The sequence below is a fragment of the Balaenoptera physalus genome, assembly GCF_965194825.1.
Source record: "Balaenoptera physalus genome assembly, chromosome: 2".
Taxonomy (NCBI): domain Eukaryota; kingdom Metazoa; phylum Chordata; class Mammalia; order Artiodactyla; family Balaenopteridae; genus Balaenoptera; species Balaenoptera physalus.
In genome coordinates this window covers 101,823,876-101,836,534 of record NC_138883.1, presented here as the reverse complement: position 1 = coordinate 101,836,534, position 12,659 = coordinate 101,823,876, and the positions used below count along the sequence as shown (strand labels likewise).

Below are 12,659 nucleotides of genomic sequence, written 5' to 3'. Positions count from 1 at the left end.
CATCGTGGTGCGCAGGCCTCTCACTATCGTGGCCTCTCTTGTTGCGGAGCACAGGCTCCAGATGCGCAGGCTCAGTAGTTGTGGCTCACAGGCCTAGTTGCTCTGCGGCATGTGGGATCTTCCCAGACCAGGGCTCGAACCCGTGTCCCCTGCATTAGCAGGCAGATTCTCAACCACCGCGCCACCAGGGAAGCCCAACTATTAGTTTTTAAAGGATGGGGCAAAGTGTTATCTTGAAAAGGCTTAATTTTTCAGTTTTATTTCATATTGTAACACTAAGCTTAATCAAACTTTGTCCTACCCTATCTTTATAAATCTGCTGTAAAGAAATAGTTACTGAATTAACTTTTATATGTATTGTGATTTAGGAAGAAGCAGAAGAGAAATTGAGAAAGCAAAAGGAGTTGAAGCAAAATTTTATGGAACAAATGGCCTTGAAGGAACTAGTACTTCAGGCTGCAAAAGAGGAAGAGGAGATCTTTAGAAAAGCTATGCTGGCGAAATTTGCTGAGGATGATCGAATAGAATTAATGAATGCTCAGAAGCAAAGAATGAAGCAACTAGAACACAAGAGGGCTGTGGAAAAACTTATTGAAGAGCGTCGCAACCAGTTCCTTGCAGACAAAGTAAGGAAAAGTATTTTGGGTTTTGTTTTTTGGTAATTATTGAATAGCAAACAGCTAATTTATTTATCCACTAAACATTTAACTGAGAACCGTTTATGTGCCAGATGTTAGATATCCATTTACTAATCATATGATATATAAATTTTCTGACCACTTGTTAATCAATGAATCTAGAAAATATTTATTGATGCTTTCTGTGTGTTAGACATTGGTTGGTGTTGAGGACACAAAGATAAATATGACTAAGTCCATATCATCTATGAGTTTTTGGTGTTGGTTAAGAAAAACACATTAAAAACAATGATTATAAAGATATATCAGGTGCATGTGATGATAATTATACAGACATGGACATCTTGGTATGGCAGAGAGGAGACAGATCATGAATGCCCTGGCTGCTATTTTAATGGTGGACTTTATCCAGGGAGACCCACTGAAGAATTAAGAAAGCTACATGATAAGATCTGCACTTGGAAAGATGACTCAGGTAGCAATGTTGAGGACAGATGTGAGGGGAGTAAGACCAGAGACAGGAAGATCAGTAAGGAAGTTATTATAGTTATCCCAGTGATAGGTGACGAAAACCCATGTGAACAGAGAAGGGATCCATCTGTGAGGTGTTAGGAAGGTAGAGTTGATGGGGCTTGGTGACCAATTAGTTCTGGAGAGTTGAGAGAAGAATTAGGCCACTACTAATAAATAATGCTATTATGTACTTCCATCTTCAGTGAGTGGTGGGTGATGTGCTACAGAAAGAGTATGTACAAAGAAAAACAGATTTTGAGGGAGTGGAGTATATAATTCCATTTTGTCCACATTGATTTTGAGGCCCAGGGGAAGATTTCTTAGCTGGAAGTGTGGATTTAAGAATTGGTGAGGAAACTAGGTTTGTGACTTTGGACACATTGATTTGTCTATTTGTGTTTCATCCGTAAAACTGAAATAATACTTTAAGAACCAAATAAGAAAATGTGTAAGTGTTTTGAAAAGATAAAGAGCTCTAAATATGAAAAGTACAGATTAGGCATATGGCAAATATTTTTAAGTAGTAATAGAAGTGGTAGTAATAATAACTAACATTTATTGAGCATTTTCATATGTCATTCACTATTCTATACTCATTAAAAGCAAAGTAATAACTTTTAACTTTCAACCCTGTGAGTTAGGTACTATTACTACCCCCATTTTAAAGATGTAGAAACTAAGGCATAGAGAGATTATATGTATTGCCCAAGGTTTCACAGCAAGTAAGTGGCAGAGCTGGGATTATTAAATTAATATCATAATGCTGATCTTTCCTGCATGGGTAGACAAAAAGAAATCTCAAGATATTCTTATAATCAACAGATACTGATCTGCTAGGCATTCTGCTGAGTGTTGGTGAGGGAACCAAAGCAAATAAAAGCTCATTCTGGTAGCTTCTAATCTAGCAAAAGAAAATAATGTCTAGATACCCAAAAGACTCGACTATATATAGCACTATATTAAGAATATATTTCTTAAATGTACAATGTAAACATTTGTAGAATGTGGTAGTGTGGGATTTACTAGTGTGCAATACCTTTACGACATAACTATGTGGAATTACCTGGAAATACATACAAAATGAATAAAAGAAGACAGAGGAAGGCTATTCCAAGTTGGCAGCATATGGAATTATCAAGTGGAGAAACCTGAATAATAGGCAGAGGAGTTTGGACATGATACAGTAGAAACTGGTTATCATAATATGGTCTTTAACAAGAGGAGAAAGTAGTAATTTAAGAGTGAAGAGAGGAGGACCTGGAATATAGGTTAACAGAGCACTGGAAGGAGAGAGAAAGGGGAGAGTTTAAATATTTTTAAAGGAAGAATAGATGAGACTTGTATGATTTTTTTGGACCATATAAGGTAGAGTGGAGGAAGGAGTCAAAATAACTCTCAAAGTTTCAAACATGAGAAACTCAAGGAATACAAGTGCTGTTATATTCTGAATTGGAGCAAAAAGATATAATGACTTCATTTTTAGTCATACTGAGTTTGAAATAGAAAAGCAAGTTGAAAAGTCCTGAAGGCAGTTGAACAGAAGAAGAAAACTTAGGTCAAGTATTCTTAGACAAGCATTTCTGTCATTAAGTAGCACAGAGAGTTTCAAACTAAGATGATTCTTCCAAATAATATATTATAATGAGAAACAATCAGAGGGCCAGTGACTGAGACTTGGAGAACATTCTAGTTAGGAGGTGGAAGTAGTAGAAAAAATTGCCAAGACCAAGAAATGGTCAGAAAGATAAGAGAATCTGGAAGTCACAGAAAACCAAGAGAGATCAGCTCTTTTGACTGCTGCAATGATGTGTTGGGAGACTTGGGGTTCAATTTTTGGCTTTCCTCTATACTTAATCAACTCACAGTGTAGTTCTTTTTTTTAAAAAATATTTATGTATTTATTTATTTTGGCTGTGTCAGGTCTTAGTTGCGGCATGTGGGATCTTTCGTTGTGGCGTGCAAGCTCTTCGTTGCGGCGCCTGGGCTTCTCTCTAGTTGTGGAGTGCAGGCTTCTCTCTAGTTGTGGCCCACGGGCTTAGTTGCCCCGCAGCATGTGGGATCTTAGTTCCCTGACCAGGGATCGAACCCGCGTCCCCTGCATTGGAAGGCGGATTCTTAACCACTGGACCACCGGGAAAGTCCCCTCATGCCATAGTTCTTTTGCCATATTTCCAGATGCCTAAAGGACACAGTTGGAAATCTTGTGGGTGCCTTAGAATTTAGGTTTCCCAAAGTGAATGTAGCAGACAAACCTTCTCCAATTTCTGTAGCCTCAATCTTGGTTAAAGACAGGCTTGGGTGACTGAGTGAATATGCTATCACCTTGGAATCATTCCTGGACTCTTCCTGTTTCTTACCTAATAATTTTTAGTCAGCCATCAAATCCTATTGATTCCACCTCAACAATCCTATTGATTCCACCTCATAAATTCAGTTTCTCTTCTCCATAACTTAATTTAGACATTCAGTATCATTCTGTGGACTACTGAAATTGACTTATAATTGGTCTCCTTGTGGCATCTGCTACCAGTTAGCAAGGTATAAAAAAAAAAATCTCATTATGTCCTCCTCCTGCTTAACTTAATTGGATTCCTACTGGATAAAACTTCAATTCCGTAGCTTTGATATAAACCAACCATGATCTACTGTAACCTTTAAGGGAGATAATTACCCATAAAGCACCTAGCATTTTGCCTGGTCAGAGCAAAGGGGTCAAGGAGACTGAAAATTAAAAGGATTTTGAAATTGACCAGAAAGCTTTGAATACTCCTTGTCTAGAAAGAGGTAGAACCAGTGACTGTGACTGTCCTATCTCATGGCTTACAGAGCTAATCTGAAAGCTATTGGAAAAGTTAGCAAGACAGCTATAAATGGAAGAAATCTGAAAATATTACCTAAAGCTTAAATACTTTTACAAAAAATTTATATCTTAATTTTTTTTTTTAATTGTAAATGTTCCCAATATGAAGCTGTGGGCTTAGTTTTAAGTATCAGTGAGATTGGGTCACATTTCTATTCTGGTCCAAGGGCAAGGATGAATTTTCATGATCATAGAATCATGAATCCATTCTATTACACAATCATATAAGGCTCTTTTTTTTTTTTTGTCCTCATGAACAAATTGGTTTCATACCTTTCTAAAATATTTACCCTAATTAACTATAAAAATGTTTTTTAGGATGAACAGTTAATGTGGTCTACCACATCCTAAGAAGGGAAATCCTGTATTACACCCAAATTAGAGACCATATATATCACTGGACAAAAATCTAATGAGTGAGTTTTTCTCATAACATTATAGAACTTCTTGGACCTCCCTATTATAAGGAATAGATCAGTTAGGATGATGCTTGGCAACAAGTAGTCTCAAATTAACAGTGGCTTAGTAGATAGTTTACTATTCCCTCACATGAAAGTCTAGAAATTGAGGCTTTATTCACAGTCTTCAGGAACCCAGGCTCCTTCTAGCTTTTTGTTATGGCTTCTGTAGGATATAGCCGTCATCTTCATGGTTTAAATTAGATCTTCAACCTTCATATCCATGTTTCAAGCAGCAGATGGAAGAAGTGCAGAAGGGACAAAGGATATAAGATTGATTCCTGGAAACTGCCATCTGACACTTTTGCTTATATTCCATTGGCAAAATCCGGGTCCTGTTGTGACCACATTTGACCCTAAAGGAGCCTTAGAAATGTGGTCTAAAAAAAAATTCAGGTATAGTGATTCTATGGTAGACTCTATTACCCTGTTTCATCTTAGAGATAAAATAATTAAGACCAACTCAACCCTTTGATTCAGTAGCAACATGGGTGAAAGTGTAAGTCTTTTCCCAATTAACTGTCAGTGATACTTCTAATTCTGTAATACAAATGAATCTGACATGATAGTAGACAAAATATTCTCCTGAGAAGCAATTCCAGGTTTAACTGGCATTGGATATGGCTGTGTCCTAGCATTCTTCTGTATTTTCATTCAATAACTTTAAAGAGGTTATATAGAAGCTTGCCTCTCACTGTAGCAAAAAAGACAGATATCCTGCTTTCTGGTTTACATGACTTAAACTAGTGATTTCAAAGAAAAGTTTAGCATTAATACTACTTTAACTAAAGTAATTCTTGGCAGAAATTCATCAATGTTTTTTCAGTGGTCTGCCTTTAGTATCCTTCCCTATCCAAAAGGACTATTTGGATATATTTCCATAAGAGTTCTTTTAACCTCTAAAACGTGTTAAAGCTAGTCATCTCGTCCATATTTATATGGCACAGAAGTTTGGTGTGGTTGCCTATCAGACTTTTGTTTGTTTATTTATTTTTGGCTGTGTTGGGTCTTTGTTGCGGGGAGTGGGGGCTATTCTTCGATGTGGTGTGCTGGCTTCTCACTGCGGTGGCTTCTCGTTGCAGAGCAGGGCTCTAGGCACGCAGGCTTCAGTAGCTGTGGCTCACGGGCTCTAGAGTGCAGGCTCAGTAGTTGTGGCGCAGGGGCTTAGTTGCTCTGTCTGCGGCATGTGGGATCCTCCTGGACCAGGGCTCAAACCCGTGTCCCCTGCATTGGCAGGCGGATTCTTAACCACTGTGCCAGCAGGGAAGTCCCTGTATTAGAACTCTTGCCTGAGAAATACTGGTTCTCCTGTTGGAACTCTTGCTGTTACTCTTGTGCTTCATACAGGCTTTACAAAACTTTATATGGCAGTACTTATCTTTTAGATATCCCTATTCTGTTTTATCTACCTTTTTTTTCGTCTTACACTGTAAGCTGCTTTCAGTACCTGAAGTATGATAAGCATGCAATAAATATTTGTTGAATTAATTAGGAAATCATTTCTTTGAATCTTTTTTCCTTGGTAATGAAGATACTTGTCCTAAAAATATGTACTTGCCTCCCTAAAATCCCAGTCATAACTGGGATTTTTCTTGTAACTTTAAAGAAATAGTGACTATAATATATACATATATATGTGTGTGTGTATATATATATATATATATATATATAAAATGTAAAAGATATATATTATCTAGTACCTATCAGTTTTATCTAATTTACTGCAAGAGTAAATTAGACAAATTTATTGGACAAATTCTTAGTTTAATGTGTTTTGTGACAATAAAATAAATTTTATTTATATTTCCAGCAACGTGAATTGGAGGAATGGCAGTTGCAGCAAAGAAGGCAAGGATGTATTAATGAAATTATTGAAGAAGAAAGACTAAAACTTCTCAAAGAACATGCTACAAAATTACTAGGATATCTCCCTAAAGTAAGTGACATTTAACACATAACCTCTAATAGTGGGGAAAAAAACATGGTATTAAGATTTCGGGGGGAAACTGAAGATGGCAGAGTAGAAGGACGTGCGCTTTCTTCCTCTTGTGAGAGCACCAGAATCACAACTAACTGCTGAACAGTCATCAACAGGAAGACACTGGAACTCACCAAAAAAGATACCCCACATCCAAAGACAAAGGAGAAGCCACAATGAGATGGTCGGAGGGGTGCAATCACAGTAAAATCAAATCCCTTAACTGCAGGGTGGGTGATTCACAAACTGGAGAACACTTATACCACAGGAGTCCACCCACTGCAGTGAAGGTTCTGAGCCCCACGTCAGGCTACCCAACCTGGGGGTCTGGCAATGGGAGGAGGAATTCCTAGAGAATCAGACTTTGAAGGCTAGCGGGATTTGATTGCAGGACTTCGACAGGACTGGGGGAAACAGAGACTCCACACTTGGAGGGCACATACAAAGTAGTGTGTGCATCAGGACCCAGGGGGAAGGAGCAGTGACCCCATAGGAGACTGAACCAGATCTACCTGCTAGTGTTGGAGGGTCTCCTGCAGAGGTGTGAGTTTGGGGGCTGTGGCTCACCGTGGGGACCAGGACACTGGCAGCAGAAGTTCTAGGAAGTACTCCTTGGCATGAGCCCTCCTGGAGTCCACCATTAGCCTCACCAAAGAGCCTGCAGGCTCCAGTGCTGGGTCGCCTCAGGCCAAACGAACAACAGGGAGGGAACTCAGCCCCACTCATCAGCAGACAAGTGGATTAAAGTTTTACTGAGCTCTGCCCACCAGAGCAACACCCAGCTCTACCCACCACCAGTCCCTCCCATCAAGCCTCTTAGATAGCCTCATCCACCAGAGGGCAGACAGCAGAAGCAAAAACTACAATCCTGCAGCCTGTGGAAGGGAAACCACATTCACAGAAAGATAGACAAGATGAACAGGCAGAGAACTATGTACCAGATGAAGGAACAAGATAAAACCCCAGAAAGACAACTAAATGAAGTGAAGATAGGCAACTTTCCAGAAAAAGGATTCAGAATAATGATAATGAAGATGATCCAGGATCTCAGAAAAAGAATGGAGGCAAAGGTCGAGAAGATGCAAGAAATGTTTAACAAAGACCTAGAAGAATTAAAGAACAAACACCTAAAAGAAAGAACAAACAGAGATGAACAATACAATAACTGAAATGAAAAATACACTAGAAGGAATCAATAGCACAATAACTGAGGCAGGAGAACGGATAAGTGACCTGGAAGACAGAATGGTAGAATTCACTGCCGCAGAACAGAATAAAGAAAAAAGAATGAAAAGAAATGAAGACTGCCTCAGAGACCTCTGGGACAACATTAAACGCACCAACATTTGCATTGTAGGGGTCCCAGGAGGAGAAGAGAGAGAGAAAGGACCAGAGAAAATATCTAAAGAGATTACAGTCGAAAATTTCCCTAACATGGGAAAGGAAATAGCCGCCCAAGTCCAGGAAGCGCAGAGAGTCCCAGGCAGGATAAACCCAAGGAGAAACACGTCAAGACACATAGTAATCAAACTGACAAAAATTGAAGACAGAGAAAAATTATTAAAAGCAACAAGGGAAAAACGACAAATAACATACAAGGGAACTCCCATAAGGTTAACAGCTGATTTCTCAGCAGAAACTCTACAAGCCAGAAGGGAGTGGCATGACATATTTAAAGTGATGAAAGGGAAGAACGTACAACCAAGATTACTCTACCCGGCAAGGATCTCATTCAGATTCAATGGAGAAATCAAAAGTTGTACAGACAAGCAAAAGCTAAAAGAATTCAGCACCACCAAACCAGCTCTACAACAAATGCTAAAGGAACTTCTCTAAGTGGGAAACACCAGAGAAGGAAAGGACCTACAAAAACAAACCCAAAACAATTAAGAAAATGGTAATAGGAACATAAATATCAATAATTACCTTAAACGTGAATGGATTCAATGCTCCAACGAAAAGACACAGCTTGCTGAATGGATAAAAAACAAGACCCATATATATGCTGTCTACAGGTGACCCACTTCAGACCTAGGGACACATACAGACTGAAAGTGAGGGGATTGAAAAAGATATTCCATGCAAATGGAAATCAAAAGAAAGCTGGAATAGCAATTCTCATATTAGATAAAATAGACTTTAAATTGAAGAATGTTACAAGAGACAAGGACACTACATAATGATCAAGGGATCAATCCAAGAAGAAGATATAACAATTATAAATATATATGCACCCAAAATAGGAGCACCTCAATACAGAAGGCAAATGCTAAGAGCGCTAAAAGAGGAAATCAACAGTAACACAGTAATAGTGGGGGACTTTAACCACCTCACTTACACCAATGGACAGATTATGCAGACAGAAAATTAATAAGGAAACAAAAGCTTTAAATGACACAATAGACCAGATAGATTTAATTGATATTTATAGGACATTCCACCTGAAAACAGCAGATTACACTTTCTTCTCAAGTGCACACGGAACATTCTCCAGGATAGATGACATCTTGGGTCACAAATCAAGCCTCTGTAAATTTAAGAAAACTGCAATCATATCAAGCATCTTTTCCGACCACGACGCTATGAGATTAGGAATCAATTCCAGAGGAAAAAACGTAAAAAACACAAACACATGGAGGTTAAGCAATACGTTACTAAATAACCAAGAGCTCACTGAAGAAATCAAAGAGGAAATCAAAAAATACCCAGAGACAAATGACAATGAAAACATGATGATCCAAAACCTATGGGATGCAGCAAAAGCAATTCTAAGAGGGAAGTTTATAGCAATACAAGCCTACCTCAAGAAACAAGAAAAATCTCAAATAAACAATCTAACCTTACACCTAAAGGAACTAGAGAAAGAGGAACAAACAAAACCCAAAGTTAGTAGAAGGAAAGAAATAATAAAGGTCAGAGCAGAAATAAATGTAATAGAAACAAAGAAAACAATAGCAAAGATCAATAAAACTAAAAGCTGGTTCTTTGAGAAGATAAGCAAAATTGATAAACCTTTAGCCAGACTCATCAAGAAAAAGGGAGAGGATTCAAATCAATAAAATTGGAAATGAAAAAGGAGAAGTGACAACAGACACCACAGAAATACAAAGCATCCTAAGAGACTACTACAAGCATCTCTATGCCAATAAAATGGACTACCTGGAAGAAATGGACAAATTCTTAGAAAGGTATAACCTTCCAAGACTGAACCAGGAAGAAATAGAAAATATGAACAGACCAATCACAAGTAATGAAATTGAAACTGTGATTAAAAATCTTCCAACCAACAAAATTCCAGGATCAGATGGCTTCACAGGTGAATTCTATTAAACATTTAGAGAAGAGCTAACACACATCCTTCTCAAATTTTCTAAAAAAAATGCAGAGGAATGAATGCTCCAAACTCATACTACGAGGCCACCATCACACTGATACCAAAACTTGACAAAGATACTACCAAAAAAGAAAATTACAGACCAATATCACTGATGAATATAGATGCAAAAATGCTCAACAAAATACTAGCAAACAGAATCCAACAACACATTAAAAGGATCATACACCATGATCAAATGGGATTTATCCCAGGCATGCAAGGATTCTTCAATCAATGTGATACACCATATTAACAAATTAAAAAATAAAAACCATATGATCATCTCAATAGATGCAGAAAAAGCTTTTGACAAAATTCAACACCCATTTATGATAAAGAGTCTCCAGAAAGCGGGCATAGAGGGAACCTACCTCAACATAGTAAAGACCATATACGACAAACCCACAGCAGACATCATTCTCAGTGGTCAAAAACTGAAACCATTTCCACTAAGATCAGGAACAAGACAAGGATGTCCACTCTCGCCACTATCATTCAATATAATTTTGGGACTCCTAGCCACAGCAATCAGAGAAGAAAAAGAAAAGGAATACAAATTGGAAAAGATGACGTAAAACTGTCACTGTTTGCAGATGATATGATACTATACATAGATAATCCTTAGATGCCACCAGAAAACTAGAGCTAATCAATGAATTTGGTAAAGTTGCAGGATACAAAATTAATGCACAGAAATCTCTTGCATTCCTATACACTAACAATGAAAGATCAGAAAGAGAAATTAAGGAAACAATCCCATTCACCATTGCAGCAAAAAGAATAAAATACCTAGGAATAAACCTACCCAAGGAGACAAAAGACCTGTACTCTGAAAACTATGAGATGCTGATGAAAGAAATAAAAGATGAGACAAACAGATGGAGAGATATATACCATGTTCTTGGATTGGAAGAATCAATATTTTGAAAATGACTCTACTACCCAAAGCAATCTACAGATTCAATGCAACCCCTATTAAAGTACCAATGGCATTTTTTACAGAACTAGAACAAAAAATCTTAAAATTTGTATGGAGACAGAAAAGACCCCGAATAGCCAAAGCAATCTTGAGGGAAAAAAAATGGAGCTGGTGGAATCAGACTCCCTGACTTCAGACTATACTACAAAGCTACAGTAATCAAGACAATATAGTACTGGCACAAAAACAAATATAGATCAATGGAACAGGATAGAAAGCCCAGAGATAAAACCACGCACCTATGGTCAACTAATCTATGACAAAGGAGGCAAGGATATACAATGGGGAAAAGACAGTCTGCAATAAGTGGTGCTGCAAAAACTGGACAGCTACATGTAACAGGATGAAATTAGAACACCATACACAAAAACAAACTCAAAATGGATTAAAGACCTAAATGTAAGGCCAGACACTATAAAACTCTTAGAGGAAAACATAGGCAGAACACTCTTTGACATAAATCACAGCAAGATATTTTTTGACTCATCTCCTAGAGTAATGGAAATAAAAACAAAAATAAACAAATGGGACCTATTGAAACTTAAAAGCTTTTGCACAGCAAAGGAAACTATAAACACGATGAAAATGAATCAATGGACAAAGGATTAATCTCCAAAATATATAAACAGGTTATGCAGCTCAATATTAAGAAAACAATCCAATGAAATAATGGGCAGAAGACCTAAATAGACATTTGTCCAAAGAAGACATACAGATGGCCAAGAGGCACATGAAGAGCTGCTCAACATCACTAATTATTAGAGAAATGCAAATCAAAACTACAATGAGGCATCACCTCACACTGGTCAGAATGGCCATCATTGAAAAGTCTACAAACAGTAAATGCTGGAGAGGGTGTGGAGAAAAGGGAACCCTCTTGCACTGTTGGTGGGAATGTAAATTGATACAGCCAGTATGGAGAACAGTATGGAGGTTCCTTAAAAAACTAAAAATAGAATTACCATATGACCCAGCAATCCCACTACTGGGCATATACCCAGAGAAAACCATAATTCAAAAAGACATATGCACCCCAGTGTTCATTGCAGCACTGTTTACAATAGCCAGGTCATGCAAGCAACCTAAATGCCCACTGACAGATGAATGGATAAAGAAGATGTGGTATATACATACAATGGAATATTACTCAGCCATAAAAAGGAAGGAAATTGGGTTATTTGTAGTGACATGGATGGACCTAGAGACTGTCATACAGAGTGAAGTAAGTCAGAAAAAGAGAAACAAATATTGTATATTAACGCATATATGTGGAATCTAGAAAAATGGTACAGAAGAACCAGTTTGCAAGGCAGAAATAAGAGACACAGATGTAGAGAATAAACATATGGACGGCAAGAAGGGAAAGTGGGGAGGGCGGGTTGTGGTAGTGGGATGATTTGGGAGATTGTGATTGACATATATACACTAATATTTATAGAAGAGATAACTAATAAGAACCTGCTGTATAAAAAAAATATATATTTCGGAGGGCCTGGGTTTCACTCACTTCTTACTGTTACAAATTAACAGTGTGATAGGAGCCAGTAATTGAACATCTCCAAAATGAGAGAGTTGGTCTTGGCACATTCTATTAAATATGAGCTGGAATTATTGAACTTAAATTTTAGAGGTTCTTTTCTCCTCTTTCCGTGTAGGAAGTCTAAAACTATAGCAGTTCTGATAGTCTGGTGATATACAGGAAAACCTTGTAATTGCTATCAGTAGTCACAGATACATGCTTGAACTGAGTCTAAGACAGATCTGCTTTATAGCAGGAGGTTACATTATAACTAGGTAACCCTGGTTTTTAAAAGTACTTCCATCAGATAGCAAATTTTCATGTATGTCTGAAATACG

The 12,659-nt window shown here is 37.8% G+C and overlaps 1 protein-coding gene across 3 annotated transcripts in view; it reads left to right on the top strand.

Annotated features, from left to right (window-relative positions):
- The window catches only part of MNS1 (meiosis specific nuclear structural 1), an 87,336-nt gene that overhangs the window by 73,027 nt on the left and 1,650 nt on the right, over positions 1–12,659 (top strand). For all 3 annotated transcript variants that reach the window (XM_082446198.1, XM_082446199.1, XM_082446197.1), the window contains 2 exons: positions 369–626; positions 6,280–6,405. In XM_082446198.1, coding sequence (XP_082302324.1) covers positions 369–626; positions 6,280–6,405 — 384 coding nt within the window. The remainder of the gene's footprint in view (positions 1–368; positions 627–6,279; positions 6,406–12,659) is intronic.